Source organism: Xenia sp. Carnegie-2017, unplaced genomic scaffold (assembly GCF_021976095.1).
Source record: "Xenia sp. Carnegie-2017 unplaced genomic scaffold, XeniaSp_v1 HiC_scaffold_1, whole genome shotgun sequence".
Lineage (NCBI taxonomy): Eukaryota > Metazoa > Cnidaria > Anthozoa > Malacalcyonacea > Xeniidae > Xenia > Xenia sp. Carnegie-2017.
The window spans coordinates 4,046,894-4,067,527 of NW_025813402.1; the positions used below are offsets into that span (position 1 = coordinate 4,046,894).

Here is a 20,634-nt window from a genome sequence, read left to right on the forward strand (position 1 = left end):
GTTATTGGAAGGATTATTGCCAGGATGGGGTGACGTAAAAAATTATTGTGTGTTGAACTATAGTCTTGCTTCAAATTGCGTGAAAATGCACGATTTACAGTGTTTCGCGTGAAAATGTGTGAATATGAATGAACTATCGTCTTTGGCATGAAAATGTGTGAAAATACATGAACTACAGTCTTTGGCATGAAAATGTGTGAAAATGCATGAACTATAGCCTTTGACATGAAAATGTGTGAAAATCATGGATTATAGTCTTTGGCATGAATATGTGTGAAAATCATGAGCTATAGTCTTTGGCATGAAAATGTGTTAAAATCATGAACTATAGTCTTTGGCATGAAAATGTATGAAAATCATAAACTATAGTCTTTGGCATAAAAATGTGTGAAATTGCATGAACTAAAGTCTTTGGCATGAAAATGTGTGAAAATGCATGAACTAAAGTCTTTCACATGAAAATGTGTGAAAATGCATGAACTAAAGTCTTTGACATGAAAATGTGTGAAAATTCATGACCTATAGCTTTTCGAATGAAAATGTGTGAAAATGCATGAACGGGTAGAAAAGTATGAAAAGGTATTTGTGTCTTTGGCATGAAAATGTGGGAAAATGCGTAAACGGGTAGAAAAGTATGAAAAGGTAAACTTAAGCAAATAATGTAATTTACATATTTTTTCACATTTTCCTCCAAAGACTATAGTTCATGCATTTTCACGCATTTTGATGCCAAAGACTGTAGTTCATGATTTATACACATTTTCATACCAAAGACTGTAGTTCATGATTTTAACACATTTTCCTGCCAAAGACTATAAATCATGATTTTTACACATTTTCATGTCAAAGACTGTTGTTGATGATTTTCATACATTTTCATGCCAAAGACTATAGTTCATGAATTTAACACATTTTTACGCCAAAGACTATAAATCATGATTTTTACACATTTTAATGCCAAAGACGATACTTCATGATTTTTACACATTTTCATGCCAAAGACTATAGTTCATGATTTTCATACATTTTCATGCCAAAGACTATAGTTAACGTATATTCATTACAAAGACTATAGTTCACGTATATTCATGCCAAAGACTATAGTTCATGATTTTAACACATTTTCATGCCAAAGACAATAATTCGTGAAAATGCATGATTTATAGTCTTTCGCGTGAAAATGTGTGAATATGAATGAACTATCGTCTTTGGCATAAAAATGTGTGAAATTGCAGGAACTATAGTCTTTGGCATAAAAATGTGTGAAATTGCATGAACTATAGTCTTTGGCATGAAAATGTGTGAAAATGCTTGAACTATAGTCTTTGGCATGAAAACGTGTAAAAATGCTTGAACTATAGTCTTGCATGAAAATGTGTGAAAATGCTTGAACTATAGTCTTGCATGAAAATGTGTGAAAATTTATAAACTATAGACTTGAGTTTGAAAACGCGTAAAAATGCATGCACTATAGTCTTTGGCATAAAAATGTGTGAAAATGCATGAACTAAAGTCTTTGGCATAAAAATGTGTGAAATTGCATGAACTATAGTCTTTGGCAAGAAAATGCATGAACTATAGTCTTTGATATGAAAATGTGTGAAAATGCTTGAACTATAGTCTTTGGCATGAAAACGTGTGAAAACTATAGCTATGAAAAAAATGTGAAAATGTCTTGCATGAAAACTGCATGAAAACGTGAGTTTATAACGAGTTCATGCACTATAGTCTTTGGCATAAAATGCGTGAAAATGCATGAACTAAAGTCTTTCACATGAAAATGTGTGAAAATTCATGAACTATAGCTTTTCGAATGAAAATGTGTGAAAATGCATGAAATATAGTCTTTGGCATGAAAATGCGTGAAAATGCATAAACTATAGTATTTGGCATGAAAATGTGTGAAAATGCTTGAACTATAGTCCTGCATGAAAATGTGTGAAATTTCAAGAACTATAGCTTTTCGAATGAAAATGTGTGAAAATGCATGAACTATAGTCTTTGGCATGAAAATGTTAAATTCATGAACTATAGTTTTTCGAATGAAAATGTGTGAAAATGCATGAACTATAGTCTTTGGCATGAAAATGTGTGAAAATGCGTAAACTTTAGTCTTTGGCATGAAAATGTGTGAAAATGCATGAACGGGTAGAAAAGTATGAAAAGGTTAACTTAAGCAAATAATGTAGTTTACATATTTTTTCACATTTTCCTCCAAAGACATTAAGATCATTTCATGTCAAAGACTTTAGTTCATGATTTTCACACATTTTGATGCCAAAGACTGTAGTTGATGATTTTCATACATTTTCATGCCGAATACTATAAATCATGATTTTTACACATTTTCATGCCAAAGACTATAGTTCATGATTTTCACACAGCTACATGTCAAAGACTATAGTTCATGATTTTCACACATTTTTATGCCAAAGACTATAGTTCATGATTTTCACACATTTTCATGCCAAAGACTGTAGTTGATGATTTTCATACATTTTCATGCAAAAGAGTATAAATCATGATTTTCACACATTTTCATGCCAAAGGCTATAGTTCACGTATATTCATGCCAAAGAGTATAGTTCATGATTTTCACACATTTTCATGCCAAAGATTATAGTTCGTGATTTTCACACATTTTCATGCCAAAGACTGTAGTTCATGATTTTAACTCATTTTCATGCCAAGGACTATAAATCATGATTTTCACAATTTTTCACAAAAGACAATAATTCACGCATTTTCACAAATTTTCACAATTATTCACAAAAAGGCTATAATTCACGCATTTTCACAATTATTCACAAAAAGACAATAATTCACGTATTTTCACAATGTTTACTACAAAGACTATAATTCAGTCAATTTCACAAATTTTCACAATTTTTCACAAGAAGATTATTATTCACGCATTTTCAAAAATTTTCACAATTTTTCACAAAAGACTATAATTCACGCATTTTCACAAATTTTCACAATTTTTCATACAAAGACTATAATTCACGCATTTTCACAAATTTTCACAATTTTTCACAAAAAGGCTATAATTCACGCATTTTTACAATTATTCACAAAAAGACAATAATTCACGCATTTTCACAATGTTTAACACAAAGACTATAATTCAGTCAATTTCCCAAATTTTCACAATTTTTCACAAAAAGATTATTATTCACGCATTTAAACAAATTTTCACAAAAAGACTATAATTCACGCATTTTCCCAAATTTTCACAATTTTTCACACTTTTTCACAATTATTCACAAAAAGACAATAATTCACGCATTTTCACAAATTTTCACAATTTTTCACAAAAAGACTATAATTCACGCATTTTCACAAATTTTCACAACTTATTCACAAAAAGACAATAATTCACGCATTTTCACAATGTTTAACACAAAGACTATAATTCAGTCAATTTCACAAATTTTCACAATTTTTCATACAAAGACTATAATTCACGCATTTTCACAAATTTTCACAATTTTTCATACAAAGACTATAATTCACGCATTTTCACAAATTTTCACAATTTTTCACAAAAAGGCTATAATTCACGCATTTTCACAATTATTCACAAAAAGACAATAATTCACGCATTTTCATAATGTTTAACACAAAGACTATAATTCAGTCAATTTCACAAATTTTCACAATTTTTCACAAAAAGATTATTATTCACGCATTTTCACAAATTTTCACAATTTTTCACAAAAAGACTATAATTCACGCATTTTCACAATTCACAATTTTATACAAAGACTATAATTCACGCATTTTCACAATTTTCACAATTTTTCACAAAGACTATAATTCACGCATTTTCACAAATTATTCACAAAAGACTATAATTCACGCATTTTCACAATTTTACTACAAAGACTATAATTCAGCAATTTCCACAATTTTCACAATTTTTCACAAGACTATTATTCACGCATTTTCACAAATTTTCACAATTTTTCACAAAGACTATAATTCACGCATTTTCACAAATTTTCACAATTTTTCACAAAAGACTATAATTCAGTTTTCACAAATTTTCACAATTTTTCACAAAAGATTATTCATTCACGCATTTTCACAATTTTCACACATTTTTCACAAAGACATTATTCACGCATTTTCACAATTTTTCAGACTTTTTCTTTTCACAATTATTCACAAAAGACTATAATTCATGCATTTTCACAAATTTTCACAATTTTTCACAAAGAGACTATAATTCACGCATTTTCACAAATTTTCACAATTTTCATACAAAAACTATAATTCACGCATTTTCACAAATTTTCACCATTTTTCATACAAAGACTATAATTCACGCATTTTCACAAATTTTCACACAAAGACTATAATTCACGCATTTTCACAAATTTTCAATTTTTCACAAAAGACTATAATTCACGCATTTTCACAATTTTCACAAAAAGACTATAATTCACGCATTTTCACAATTTTTAACAAAAAGACAATAATTCACGCATTTTCACAATTTTCACAATTTTTCACAAAAGACTATAATTCACGCATTTTCACAAATTTTTCACAATTTTTCACACTTTTCACAATTTTCACAAAGACTATAATTCACGCATTTTCAATTTTCACAATTTTTATTAAAAAGACTATAATTCACGCATTTTCACAAATTTTCACAATTTTTCACAAAAAGACTATAATTCACGCATTTTCACAATTTTTAACACAAAGACTATAATTCACGCATTTTCACAAATTTTCACAATTTTTCATACAAAGACTATAATTCACGCATTTTCACAAATTTTCACAATTTTTCATACAAAGACTATAATTCACGCATTTTCACAATTTTCACAATTTTTCACAAAGACTATAATTCACGCATTTTCACAATTTTCACAAAAGACTATAATTCACGCATTTTCATTTTTAATTTAACACAAAGACTATAATTCAGCATTTCACAAATTTTCACAATTTTTCACAAAGACTATAATTCACGCATTTTCACAAATTTTCACAATTTTTCACAAAAGACTATAATTCACGCATTTTCACAAATTTTCACAATTTTTCATAAAAGACTATAATTCACGCATTTTCACAAATTTTCACAATTTTTCACAAAAGACTATAATTCACGCATTTTCACAATTATTCACAAAAAGACAATAATTCACGCATTTTCACAATGTTTACTACAAAGACTAAAATTCAGTCATTTTCACAATTTTTTATAATTTTTTACAAAAAACTATAATTCACGCATTTTCACAAATTTTCACAATTTTTCACAAAAAGACTATAATTCACGCATTTTCACAATTTTTCACACAAAGACTATAATTCACGCAATTTTCACAAATTTTCACAATTTTTCACACAAAGACTATAATTCACGCATTTTCACAATTTTCACAATTTTTCATACAAAGACTATAATTCACGCATTTTCACAAATTTTCACAATTTTTCACAAAAAGACTATAATTCACGCATTTTCACAATTTTTCACAAAAAGACTATAATTCACGCATTTTCACAATTTTTAACAAAAAGACTATAATTCACGCATTTTCACAAATTTTCACAATTTTTCACAAAAAGACTATAATTCACGCATTTTCACAAATTTTCACAATTTTTCACAAAAAGCTATAATTCACGCATTTTCACAATTATTCACAAAAAGACTATAATTCACGCATTTTCACAATTTTCACTACAAAGACTATAATTCACGCATTCACAAATTTTCACAATTTTCACAAAAGACTATTATTCACGCATTTTCACAAATTTTCACAATTTTTCACAAAAGACTATAATTCACGCATTTTCACAAATTTTCACAATTTTCACAAAAGACTATAATTCACGCATTTTCACAAATTTTCACAATTTTTCACAAAAGACTATAATTCACGCATTTTCACAAATTTTCACAATTTTTCACAAAAGACTATAATTCACGCATTTTCACAAATTTTCACAATTTTTCATACAAAGACTATAATTCACGCATTTTCAAATTTTCACAATTTTCACAAAAGACTATAATTCACGCATTTTCACAAATTTTCACATTTTTCACAAAAGACTATAATTCACGCATTTTCACAATTTAACACAAAAGACTATAATTCACGCATTTTCACAAATTTTCACAATTTTTCATACAAAGACTATAATTCACGCATTTTCACAAATTTTCACAATTTTTCATACAAAGACTATAATTCACGCATTTTCACAAATTTTCACATTTTTCATACAAAGACTATAATTCACGCATTTTCACAAATTTTTGCAATTTTTCATACATAGATTATAATTCACGCATTTTCACAAATTTTCACAATTTTGCAAAAAGACTATAATTCACGCATTTTCACAATTATTCACAAAAAGACAATAATTCACGCATTTTCACAATGTTTAACACAAAGACTATAATTCAGTCAATTTCACAAATTTTCACAATTTTTCACAAAAAGATTCACGCATTTTCACAAATTTTCACAATTTTTCACAAAAAGACTATAATTCACGCATTTTCACAATTTTTCATACAAAGACTATAATTCACGCATTTTCACAATTTTTCACAATTTTTCACAAAAAGACTATAATTCACGCATTTTCACAATGTTTAACACAAAGACTATAATTCACGCATTTAAACAAATTTTCACAAAAAGACTATAATTCAGTCAATTTCACAAATTTTCACAATTTTTCACAAAAAGATTATTATTCACGCATTTTCACAAATTTTCACAATTTTTCACAAAAAGACTATAATTCACGCATTTTCACAAATTTTCACAATTATTCACAAAAAGACTATAATTCACGCATTTTCACAAATTTTCACAATTTTTCACAAAAGACTATAATTTACACTTTTTTCATGTAAATGACTATGATTCACGATTTTTCATGTAAAAGACTATAATTCATGATTGTTCATGTAAAGACTATAATTCACGATTTTTCATGCAAAAGATTATAATTCACGATTTTTCATGTAAAAGACTATAATTCACGAATTTTCATGCAAAAGACTATAATTCACGAATTTTTATGCAAAAGACTATAATTCACGAATTTTCATGCAAAAGACTATAATTCACGTATTTTCACCAAAAGACTATAATTCACGAATTTTCATGCAAAAGACTATAATTCATGTATTTTCACCAAAAGACTATAATTCACGAATTTTCATGCAAAACACTATAATTCACATATTTTCATGCAAAAGACTATAATTCACGTATTTTCACCAAAAGACTATAATTCACAAATTTTCATGCAAAAGACTATAATTCACTCATTTTCACCAAGAGACTATAATTCACGCATTTTCATGTGAAAGACAATATATTACGAATTTTCATGCAAAATACTATAGCTTACGCATTTGCACCAAAAGACTATAACTCACGAATTTTTCAAGAATATAACTCAAGAATTCTTCTCATAAAAGAAACTAGAATGTCCAGTTATACTTGAAAGATTCAAACAACTCCTGCCTTTTTGAATTATAATTTAAACAAACTCTAAGCATGTTTATACGTTTTTTACTTTTTACCTTTTACAATGTAACTTTCTCATAACTCTCTCGTGATGAACGCGAGCCTCCTTAAACAATATGACTCTTTCATCATGAACGACAGCATCCATGGGCTTCATGGAAAAAAGAGATTATGTGCTTTGTTATAATAGTTTCTACAAAGATAAGATTTAAAAAACTAAGATATTTGAAAATAAATATATTTGAGTTATTATGGAAATAACAAGTCGAGAATTGATTGATTATACCCATTCCAAATGGTCTGGAACAACCATTACATTTATAATTTTGGCCATCTAACCCTTTTTCCCGGGATATATTGTTAATTAACGAATAAAACTTCATACGTCGTTCTTGCTGAACATCTTCAGGTGAAGTAGGATCACCAATAATGTATTAAGTATGAAAACATAATTTATCCATAGAATTATAGCAAAGTTACGATGGACAGATAAGAGTTATTAAAGCTATAAAACTTAAATTCAATATTTCGTATAAAGTACCACAAATCCCGAGCATTTCTCGTATCGAAAGGATTCTAAACTAAAGATGAAAATTAAGATGAGAAATTTTGAAGAATTGAAACTAGAGACTTTTCAACAAAAAAAATGTTAAAAATACCTGTACTACCTCTAGATTCCTCAATGTCTATGCTCTAAAATAATAGTCATTAAAACGACAATTTCAAAAAACATAAAAAAACTAAGCATTTGTAACATTGGTGAAAGATACAGGATGAACATGAAACCTTCTCAGAAGACGATGGAACGAGACCATAAATATTTGATGTGAACTTCTTGCTAACAACGTTCGCGTAATCCGTTAGCATACCATGAAAACTAAATTCTGGTTTGGGCGACGCTTTACAAGCAACCTCCTCAACGTCTTCAGGACAATTAACGTCAACTGAACTGGTGTCACAAGGCTCAAATGACGATGACCAACCACTAGCCATACCTAACATTTTACCACCAGAGATCTTTCTTGGGTAGATCAATGTTTTAGGAACTTCAAACAAGGGTTGTGTTGAGCTGAGACCTAAAATAGAAGAAATATGGATACATGATGAAGTGGAGAACAAGAATAGAGGTTATAAAAGACACAATACGTATGGTCATTGGTGTTTCACAGGGGTATACATTACAGGATAACAATGGATCCAATTAGTCTAAGCAACTAGGTACAATTAAGCAATCCATATTTCCGATTGTAAACACACGTGTCAAAAAAACGTGATCAAATTACAAAATTCGTGCAATCAAATGGTCGGACATAGTATTGTTTTCGTAGAAGAGAGCCAATAAAATAAAAAGATTCTCTTCGGGCATTTGTAAATATTATTTTCGAAATACAGATCGAATAATTATAAAGGCAGAAGGTGTAAGAGTGAATAAAAACCATTTTCCGTCAAATCAAAGGAAAGCTTGAATATGACATGCAATATACAGGCATTAAGTTATAGAGAAAAATAAAAAAACATTTTTAACGTTGTCACGGATATTACGAGTGCCGTAGCAAAGTGTTGATGACTCTCATATGCATTTGTCAAAACTAGCTTAAGAGGACAAAAAGCATTCCAAAAATATATGATTGAAAACTTGCTCAGCGCATTTACAATCACCAATTTCAGAGCTCGCTCTGTCACAAATTAATTGAGAATCTGAGTATATGTTGTCAACACCACAAACTCTCCAAGCTCATGGTAACGACCAACTGAATGTACTAGTACCGATTTTGGAGTAATTAGCTCGTTCAGTCACAAGTTTTAACACAAATTAATTGCGCATGCGCAGTCTGCTTGAGCATGCGCAATCAACTTGACCAGATACCCAAGTTCATGGTCGTAGCAACGACCAACTGCATCTACTAGCAGCAATTTTGAAGTAAATAGCATGCTTAGTAACAATTTAATAGAGAAATCATCTGCGCATGCGCTCGAGCATGCGCAGTCCACTCGAGTAGTTGTTCATAGTCATGAAAACGACCAACTATACGTATTTGCACTACATTTGTGTCAATTAACTCACTTAGTCGCAAATTATCAAAGAAATCTTCTGCGCATGCGCAGTAACGATAACAATCATCCCACAACTTTCGTACGCCTTTAAATTTTGGTATATATATATAAAGCTAAAACTTCATATAGTAGATGTCAACTAGCAGTGGAAGCTGGGTGCGATATAGTATGCAGTGGCTTAGGGCCCACACTTCGGTGGCGACCGCACTCTCCCTGCGTACCCTGAGCAAAACCTATCGCAGGTGATCTCAGGGTCTGATGGGCGGAAGCTTGCTATTGGCATCTCCCAAGTAGGATAGCGTGGAGGGGCCGAAATCTCCTACCGAAACGTTAACATGCGGCGTTCTAGTGCCTTGAGCTTAAGGAGGTATCGGGAAGCATGGACCGAAAACGGGTTTTTGCTTTCGAATTTTGTCTTTTTGTTTTCCTCTCATAAAAAAAACCAAGCAATGTTTCAATTAACTTCTTATGACCCTGTCTTTATCTAACACTTATAATTAAAGACAACCTTAAACATGTTTTATACCATTTTTATCGCTTTATATCTTTGTGATTTAACTCTCCCATTTACTGTTTCTCATGTATCACGAGCAAACCATCCATATGCTTCATGGCAAACAAATAAGGATTATGTGGTTCCCTTAGTTAACATAGGACGCTCTAGTGCTAACTATCCCGGGGTATAGGGAGGCATCAACAGAAAACGTGATTTTTTGTTTTCAAAATTTGTCTTCTTTCTTTACAAGAATTGTTCTTATAAAAGAAACTAGAACATCCAAGGATACTGTAAAGGTTCAAACAATTTCTGCCTTTTTGAATTATAATTTAAACAAACTCTAAGCATGTTTATACGTTTTTTACTTATTACCTTTAACAATATAACTTTCTCATAACTCTCTCGTGATGAACGAGAGCCCCCTTATGCAATATGACTCTTTCATCATAAACGAAAGCATGCATGGGCTTCATGGAAAAAAGGGATTATGTAATTTGTTATAATAGTTTCTGCAAAGATAACATTTAAGTGTGAAAATGCGTGAATGTTAGTCTTTCCATGAAAATGTAAAAACAAGTTTAAATTATATTTTGTGCAGAAAAACGTGTGAGAATGCGTGATTTATAGTCTTTGCATGAAAATGTGAAAATGATTAAATTGTATTTTTTGCATAAAAATTTGTGAAAATGCGTGAACTATAGTCTTCAAAGACTATTTTCACGTATTTTAACAACAAAGACTAGTTCACGCATTTTAAAGCCATTTTCATGCCAAAGACTATAGTTCACGCATTATGACACAAAACACTATAGTTCACGCAGTTTCACATATTTTAACACCAAAGACTATAGTTTGTAAAAATAGTTGTTATTTCATGTAATCATGTAATCATGCAATCGTTTAATCACGTGAAAAAGTCGTTATTTCATGTAACAAATTAAATGTTCTATGAAATAAAACATATTCAATACAATTAATTTCTTTAGAATTTTTTTCATATTTCAACACTTAATTAGACTGCAAAAATTCTCGAATGAAATCGTTGACAATTTGCGGTTCGTCTTGTTGAACCCAATGACTGGCTCCGCCAACAAATCTGTATAAAAAACATAGATTTATATGAAATTCGTATTTCAAAATGTATGACTAACTTAACTAAAATCTCTACATAAAAACCTGTTGGTAAATATTTTCTAAATCAATACAATCGATTGCGTAAGTATAACCATAACAATAACGATATCCCTAATCTTAACCCTATAGCCCTATGAGTAAAACATTTTGTAAAACATTTTTCTTTTCAATACAATGCTTGACAGTATCTCATTTTGATGACAAACGATCTTTAACAATTGTTTACCTTATGGTAGATGTCTCAACAAAACTTGGTATGGATTCCAAACAGTTTTTTCTGAGAGACAGATCTCGATCACCCTAGTTCAAGAAACGTGATAAAAATTTATTATTATTCACTATGTGGGCATTCTCGGCTGTGATTGGTCAACTACCTGCAGATAATTCTCGATATCTGTAGGTATGACGTCATACCTACAGATAATAGTTTCTACAAATATGGACGCCATTGAAAGTCGGTTTTGAAAAAAATCAAAACAACGATGTTTATCACCGTTTTGTTTCAGCGACAAATTAGCGAAGGTTTGAAAATGTTTTACATTTATCAGTTTTAATAATATTTCAGTTAACTGAGGTGAATAATAAAACAATTATGGAATTCGTTTATCGCATGATATCAAGAATTATTCAGCTTCATTTCGGCAGATAACATTGACCTCGGTCTGTATAGTTCTTGATATCATGCTCAACCTCATCCAATAATTAGTGAGTCTGTTAACTCTAGGGAGCACAAGTTCACATAGCAAAAATAACGTCACTTGGTTGGTTGGTTGTGTTGATGAAGCATTAAAATGCTTTTTTTCTTTTAAGGACAAAGAGGTGCATAAACAGTTAAAGTCTACAGTGATTTCAAAAGCTATTTTTTAATAAATATATAATTGAAATACTAAATTGTCCTTTCATAAGCACATTCTTTGATGGTTTGGTAGTTCCTAAGATTGTTCAACCAATATCAATTTGTAAAAACACTTGAACTTCCGGAATTCAACAAAAACAATACACAAAAAAAATCAATCGGTGTATATATCTTACCCAAACAATTAATGTTGGTGAAGTAATGAGTTTTTGACCTTGTAACCATCCATCATTTAGGCATAAAGAAAAAAAGTTCCTGTAATAATTAATGGCTGCAGTAAGAGCACCAGGCTGAGAAATTGCAAATTTAAACGCTGCGAAGTCCATGTCATTCACGTTTGCCTTATTGCCAAATCCCTGAAATATCATATAAGAAAACGTAATGTGCTAAAATAACAATAAAAAAAACATCGCAAAACTAGAAAAAAATAAAAAGTTGAAAAAAATCTTTTTTCGTATCAGTGAAGTATAAGTAAGTATATAGTGTTGAACGAGAGATCTTACTTACATAATATGTTCCAAGGTAAGCATCTTCAATGTTACGATAATCACCCATTGACAAATATAATTCAGGAAAATAAGGAAGTTGGAAGAAAAATATGTACTAGAAAAAATATAACAACTATTACGGTCAACCTTTTAACAGTCACTTTGCAGGTGGGGAGGGAAGGGCTGGTGGTGGTGGACATGCAAATATGTGATTTTAGTCACATGACTCATCGACAGGCTGAATGAACTACAACAATGACTTCAATCATCTCAATGATTTAGGATATAGTTCCCTGGTGTAGAGCAAATATCATACAAACACATGCCTATTTAATACAGGATGTATTAAAAAAGTAAACTCTTGGAAGAAATTCTCTGAAATAAGATGCGCTGGGAATATTCAGAAACGTTTAGTGATTTTAATTACTAAAACGTTCTCTGTTACAGGTAACACACCAGTGGTAACACCATTTTGCATCCAACATTGATATGTTTAAAATCAGCCATGTTAAAGGTTTGAAACAAGACCTTCAATAGACACAACAGACCTGTGGTATAGCTATGGCTATTCAAAAAGGAGCTCGTTACATTAAACTACCTAACCGGATACCTAACTAAATTCTTACACTTTATCCAATGACTTTACCTTTGGGAACTGACTGGCAAATTCCATACTTTAATTTATGCAGATGTATGACAATGCAGAAAGCTAACGATGTACATACTAAAACCAGGTTTGAAATGCAAAAACGCGAAAATTCCAAGTTCACTGATTAAAGTACAAAAAATCACAAAACATTTTTGCTTATTCCGCGCGCGTCTTATTTTAGAGAACTTTTTCAAAAACTAAACTTTTTCAAAAACTAAACCTTTTCGATACATACTGTATGTACCTAAAAAATTAGTAAGTTGCATACTCCTGCAATATAGTAAATTTTAGAAAATTTGACACAAAAAAAATATAAAATTTGATACATGACACAACTGCATGTAATTGTTCAACGTACCCAGGACATTAGGAATTGCCTCCAATCAGAAAAAAGAAAATCAGTAAATATTCTTTAAAAAAATGAAAAGTAGAACACACACATTAAAACAAAATAATTAATTCAACCTACATCATTACATTATCTTACAATCTCTTAAGTAATATGCAATTAGCTGTAGTCCCGCCAATTAATACTAAATTTACAGAAGAAAAACTTATATTGCTACCACCAATTTTTATATATTAATAGCAATGTTTTTACTGACGAAATCATAATTAAATTGGGTACTAATAAAGAACGTCCAGGAATGCCAGAAGAAATTCCTTAAATGCCCGGGTGTCAAGAAAGAATGCCTACAGTGAAATCATGTTAGTATAGTAAGCAGAGAAAACACTAGTACAATAAAAAGTCTGCATTTTTAAATAATACATTTACTGATTTGATGAAAATCAATTCTATAGTGATGAGAAATCACTAGTATCGCAAAAACGCGTTGTCTACTGCAGGAATGCCCAAGAATACCTGGGTGTTCATAGAGAATTTTCGGAGATAAATCGTGATACTAGTAATAAGTATAGGATGGGTTGATTTATCGCAACGATAACTAGGATTTTTATGAGCGCTGCTCGTTATTCACTGATTATTTTAATGAAGTGGAAGCAAAATTATTTCTTATAGGAGCCAGACAAGACAATAAGTGGATACCAATTTACTGGAAAAATAGTTATTACAAGTCTATTATGTAAATCATATAATGAAATTATCATCAAACTGGAAGACAATGAAACTATCTGCGTTTGATTGACAAACATTATCGAATCGTGAAGCTGCCAGAAAGTGATTGCAAAAGAGCACGACATAAACTAAAAGAATCCACGAGCTGACCTCATGAATGAGCAAAATTTCAAGCATGCATTGGAAGAAAAAAAAGGAGAAAGAGAAATACCAACTTTTCAAAAAGCTTATGCCTGGATTACTAGCAAAAACAAACAAGTGATTTCGACGGATAGATATTTAAATGTACAATTACCAAGAAAAAATTGGACAAAAAAGAAAGTAGAAAATATAAGAACAAGGACAAAGTACTAATGATTTTTCCTCTTATTATTAGCTTCATTTTTCTTCCTGCTTATTACTACAACATGATTTCACTCCAGACATTTTTTGATATTATTCTCGACACCCGAGCTTTCAACGAATTTCTCCGAGCATTGACGGGCGTTCTTTAGAAGGACCACTGAGTATAGGACCGAATTGAACCATCAAAAAAATCATGTGGATATATGTGTTCAAGAAATGACAAGTTCATTGACTTACTTGGGATGAGGAGCATTGAGAATGACAAGTTTTTCAACCATTTTAGGAGAACGATGAGCAACAGCACTAGAAATGCCAAAATTTAGAAAATTTTAAAGAGTTGTAATTTGTAAAGTTATGGTGTAATGCAAAATCTATGAGGCATAATTGTTATATTTTATAAAATTATGCTAATGATGTTACTGATGTTAGTATTAGAAAAAATTTATATGCTCCATGCTGATTCACTAAAATCAGACACAAAGTCAAATGAGCATTAATACCGCTTGGAAATACTGACGTTTAAATGAAATATTAAGTTTTTGAGTCCAAAAAAAAATCAAAAATTGAAAGACTATCAAACATAGAAGAAATTATTTTAAATATTATACCATGCAATCATTCCTCCGAAATCATGTCCAACTAATGTACATGATGTATAACCAAGTGCTTCAACCTAAAACAAACAGACAAAAATGCAATGTTGTAAAATACTTTATACAAACACAATATCCTCAAGTGTACCAAAATGTACAGAACTTTAGAAATACAAAATGCACTTCAATGTATTAAATTGACATGTAATCATTGGTACAATATAATGAGATAGTATGACAGGAAGTTTTAAAGTGATAATGTATTTAAATGATTTCAATAAATATATAGTTACACAAACTGTAGATGTAATTTAAACAAATAATTTTTCTTACTATTTCTTCGATGTCTTGAACAAGATAGAACAAATTATACTTTGAAGATGATCTTGGTTTATAGCTCAGCCCATAACCTCTAAAAAATTGAATGTTGGCTATTGTAACAGAATGTTAAAAATCAGTGATTGAATTCATTGACTTTTTTCAACAATATCTTTCAATCTATCTTAAGTCATTTCTCATGTAAATAATTCAACAGTAGAATATACATTTTGTAAATTTGCTAATTTACCGCATGTCTACAGCAACAACTCGATAATCATTTGAAAATTCCCTTAACTGAAAGCGCCATGAATACCAAAACTAATTCAGAAAAATAAGTGAACTATAACTGGGTTGTTTCTCAATCTATAGCAGTAAAATGATAATATTTGCCTTACCTCAGGAAAGCCATGAAGAAGTAACATCAAGGGTTGCCCTACTTCTCCATTAGCCACATAATGAAAGTTCATACTAGATTTAGTGGTGATATAATTGTGAATTCCAACACTTTCATCATGTAGGCATGCAGGAGCTAAAGATACATAGCATACAATTAAAGTAATATGTTACAATAATTTCACTTCAAAATTGTGTTGCTAAAGACTGTCAAGGTACAAAGTCTATCAATGCAGTGATAATCATGTTGCAAGCAAAAAGAGACTCAACAATTACATTGTCATTTCTGTTTCCACCTAAGAAAGATAAGAAATCTAGATCCTTTTGAATTTTGTGGTCATAAAAATCCATTGCAAAGATAAGATGTACATTAATTATTTAAACAAGAAATAGTTACTTGTGATATATACTAAATACAACATATATGTGATAAAGAAAAGAAGTCTACCGTTTTCCATTGGGGGCGAAGTTTTCAAAATCTGTGTGCCTTCACGGAGAACTTTCAACAGTACGCGAACAAGCACCAAAACTCCATACAGTATTGCCAATACGTAAATAAGGACATAAGCAATCAATTTCTTTAGAACATGTCTTAAAATATAGTCCACAATACAATTTAAATTTCTGACTATACTGCTCATTTTAGGTTGGAACTTGTATATGAAATATTGAAAATTAGCACGAATTTTACAGCCTGAATGACATAAATCTTAAAAGCAAATTACGATAACCGTGGACTTTGTCCTCTTCGTTGTACAAGAAATACAAGAATTGAGAATTGAACAAAATCTTTAACACGTGACGTGATTTGATATGTTCAAATCAAAATATTGGAGTCAAATTGCACGTAATTTTCAAATGAATCCTTTCAGTTTTGTGTTTCACCTTGCTATTCAGACAGTTTGTTGTTATTGCAATTCCAAGATATGCAATTCTAATCTAATATGTAAAAATAAATTCGAGAAAATAATGACATGACTTAAGTTTAGCAATTTTATCGTTACTAAGTGCATATGTTCCTTTTCCCCACTGATCAGCGTGATTTCTTTTTTTCTGGACAAATTTGGCGTTGTATGAAGAAATATTTGAGTAAAGACTGTCATAAAATATAATGTACATTAAGAATTCACCTTGCAACTTTTTCATACTTTTTTTTTTAATATTAATTGCTGCTTGATTTCCAAAAAGGAAATTGCTCCTTGATGCAAATTGCAAAACCAAGCATTTTGAAAAATGGCTCAAGAAATGCTACTAGCGCATTACTGTCATGTGAAATAATTAACTTCATGTTATCAGGCATCCGAATTAAATTACACTATTTTAAGTTTCCATAAAAAATAGTGAAGATTATATGTAGTCGCAAGAGGAAAAGATTTATAAAATTATATGAATTAAGAAGTTAATAAAATTCTAATTGGAGAATGATAAGAATTATAATTTTTTTATGGTGGTCTGCACCGTAAGTAGAATCAAGAAAGTATAGTGTATATAGGAGTTTACACACCGTGTAGGAAAATTTGAGTTTGGAAAAAAGATTACAAATATTGATAGCAGGTCTATATATTTTATTAATCTAAGAAGGGAGACGTGAATTTAGTTTGGAATGAGTTAGGTGTAGAAAAGTAACCTGTATTTTGCGTGTATAAACAGATCTGAATCGTCCATTGTATTGGCTTTTGCATTTGCATCTAGAAATGCAGTAAAGCTTAAGACCAGGGGCAAGTCTTCACATCATTCGTCGACATGATTGGCAAGGACGATCTAAATACAAAATCATTATTTTGCCGGAATAAGTAAAAGATCAAAAGCTTTAAAGATAAACTGTACCACTCTTGGTATTTTTAGTTGTGCTAATGCATAGTCATTATTTAACACTGAAAAATGATCACTTCACTCGTATATTTTAGGGTAATGAAAATCCAATTAAAACTTTATTAGGTGACAAAATTTCATCAAAACACTGATACATTGCGTAAAAAGGAAAATGAAACTAAAAACCTTCGAAATACTTTTTATTGATTCGTAGAAATGCAACGTTTACAATACACTCATATTTTGCAATGAGTTTTACTTTAGCATCGACCTGGATAACTATCATCAAAACACGAAAAACGCAGGCAGTTCATAAAAGTACGTTTAATATATGTTACCTATAGCGAAGGTAGTTCCCACGAAGGCTACAATCATAAAATATATCATCATTGTACCTGTATATCCATCGCACGTATTATTCAATAAATTTTGATGGCTTAATTTTTGTTTCATTTATGTCGCAGCAATTTTAGAAATTTGCATTGATAAAAACAATCATCTTCATTAAGACTAGCAGATTGGAAAACTCGATCATGATTAAATAAAAACGAACGATTCACGTTATTATTCAGATCAATGTTACTCATTTGTGGAAAATGAGTAAAAATATGCGGCAATGCAGAGAAAAATAACGTGTTTGTAGACATGGTGATGTGACTCTTGTTCCACACACATATAATAACGTAAAGTTACTGAGATATTTGGCAGAAAATATCACGTTGAAGATTTACGTATGACAAATATCCCCAATTTATCCACATCACCCCATAGTTTAAATTTATATATTAACCCTAAGCCATTAATATTTTTTGCTCATTTAGAAGTTTGTTTGATCGCTTTCAAAGATGATTTCAAAACAATAATACAAATGCATATGCAATTTTAACTATTTATTTCTGCTGTTCTACAAATACATTTTGGTTAATGTATGTCTACAAGTTTCTTAATAAATCCGGTTTCCTTGATCTTGATAATCACCAATAGCATTTTTTTGAATAACGACGCGAGCACTGTGGAAGAGAGAAATCTGATTTTTAGCATTTTTGTAAAGCTTGCAGTAAATAAATCTGTTACTGTCAGCTTCAAAACAAAAACAAAGGATTAGAGTTACATAATTAGATAAGTCCATAATTCCATTCATTTGGCAATATTATTTTGACAAATAATTTTTATTTTTAAGATCCATTGTAGAGAACAGTTTAAAGTGTTGGGAATAGTTAAACAATCATGAAGTCATATGTATTTACTATAAAGTGTACTAACCCTCCATCTCTTGCAGGTGTAACCACCATAACATTTTCTGTACAAACAGCGACGTCTGCAGTAACAAGGACGACGACAGTGCAACTTGTATCTTCCATAGTAAGGTCTTTTACGGTAACGGTAAATGACTTTTCTTTGGCATCTTCTGCATCGACGACGGACTTAAGAATTTAAATTAAATAGGTTATTTATCTTGTTTACTCATTTTATTAAGTGTATTATTAGCTCTATACACACATATCAATAACTTTGGATCATTTTCTTCGTCATCTTCTTCGTCATCTTCTTCATCTTCTTCGTCTTCTTCTATGTCATGATCTTCATCATCAACACTCTCGACATCTTTTGTCAAATCTTAGGAAAAATTCAAAATAATATGAAGCAAAAATAAAGCAAAATTTGCGTCTTTAAAAACTGAGTTAACGTTTATACAAATTATACAGACAACTGAAACAACTAACACATAACACAAAATTATGCTTAACAATTTCAGAATATAGTTAAAATTTAATCTTCGTGAACAATGTAAGGTTTTTGTTGGTAAACGAAATAAGCCAATTGTACAAGTAAGAGAACTGAAGAAAATAAAGGGAAATAAAATATACAAGCCTAGAATATTAATTTAACGATATTTATACCTTCATCGCTTTCAGGAATCTTTGCATTTTCATCGCTTTCAAGAGCATTTGCATTTTGAACCTGGTCTTCTTCAGTGGGAAGAGCTAAATGCATCATAAAAATATTAAAACAGTAGCATCTACTGTAAAGTTAATGAACAATCATGTTATGAATAAATACCAAATGTGAATGCAACTCCTAAAACTAAAAGAGCCAAAAAAATTCCAGTCTTCATTTTTCTTGATAATATCACAACTTTCCTCGGTGCGCAATGAATCAACTTTTGTCACCACAGTGGAACTGAGTGCAAACTTATTTTTTTCTTTCCTTTTTATAAACTCAAATCAAGTGGTTTGCATTCTTTAAGACAAAAAAAAATCTCCATGGAAAAAGAAATGTCATCATCTTAGTGTTACCTTGAGTCACCTTGATATTATTGAAAGAAAACAAATTTGAATGTATGTTGATTTTCATCCTTTTTTTACAAGAGCACTTGACGTCTAAGTTACATGTAGGATAACAAGACAAAGAGATGAGTATCCCTCGGACGGACATGATTCATATGGGCAAGAAATAATTAACTTACAAACAATAAACTGAACTCTTGTCATCATATATGACCCAAATTTAAAATTGTAAGCAATAATTAAGGTCAAGAAAATATTGCTAAATCTTGTTTTAGGTATACATTGACGAATTTTGTATTGAATATTTTCTTGGTAGCCCAGAGAACTTTTTCGAAACCAAAGTGTCTAAAAAATGTGTAGTTTTATCTTCAATATATATGTACGAGTCTCAAAAGTCGTGCATATGTAAGTCGAAGTGCTTGGACTAGAAAGTAATTTTGGGGCATCCGACGTAAGTAATGCTATTCTGAAAAAATGCTATTCTTCAGTGAAATAGATGTAGCTTGTTAATTCCAAATATGACTGAATATATTGTCTTGAGAACAGTCATCCATATGTTTTAGTGAAATATGTTGGCGTTACATAGCACTATGAATA

At 30.4% G+C, this 20,634-nt stretch overlaps 2 protein-coding genes across 2 annotated transcripts; both read right to left on the reverse strand.

Moving 5' to 3' along the window:
* Positions 1-10,929: 10,929 nt before the first annotated feature.
* On the reverse strand, positions 10,930-16,708 carry LOC124435778 (epoxide hydrolase 4-like). The gene is made up of 11 exons (XM_046985736.1): positions 16,386-16,708; positions 15,940-16,073; positions 15,792-15,862; positions 15,557-15,635; positions 15,239-15,303; positions 14,868-14,933; positions 13,569-13,620; positions 12,581-12,676; positions 12,250-12,429; positions 11,444-11,517; positions 10,930-11,179 (listed from the first exon to the last, which is right to left on the reverse strand). The coding sequence occupies exons 1-11, from the start codon at positions 16,576-16,578 to the stop codon at positions 11,092-11,094; spliced, it is 1,098 nt and encodes a 365-aa protein (XP_046841692.1). The 5' UTR covers positions 16,579-16,708; the 3' UTR covers positions 10,930-11,091.
* A 1,916-nt stretch (positions 16,709-18,624) lies between these two features.
* LOC124441345 (trigger factor-like) lies at positions 18,625-19,917 on the reverse strand. The gene is made up of 5 exons (XM_046991796.1): positions 19,811-19,917; positions 19,651-19,734; positions 19,250-19,366; positions 19,013-19,173; positions 18,625-18,759 (listed from the first exon to the last, which is right to left on the reverse strand). The coding sequence occupies exons 1-5, from the start codon at positions 19,863-19,865 to the stop codon at positions 18,724-18,726; spliced, it is 453 nt and encodes a 150-aa protein (XP_046847752.1). The 5' UTR covers positions 19,866-19,917; the 3' UTR covers positions 18,625-18,723.
* Positions 19,918-20,634: the final 717 nt, after the last annotated feature.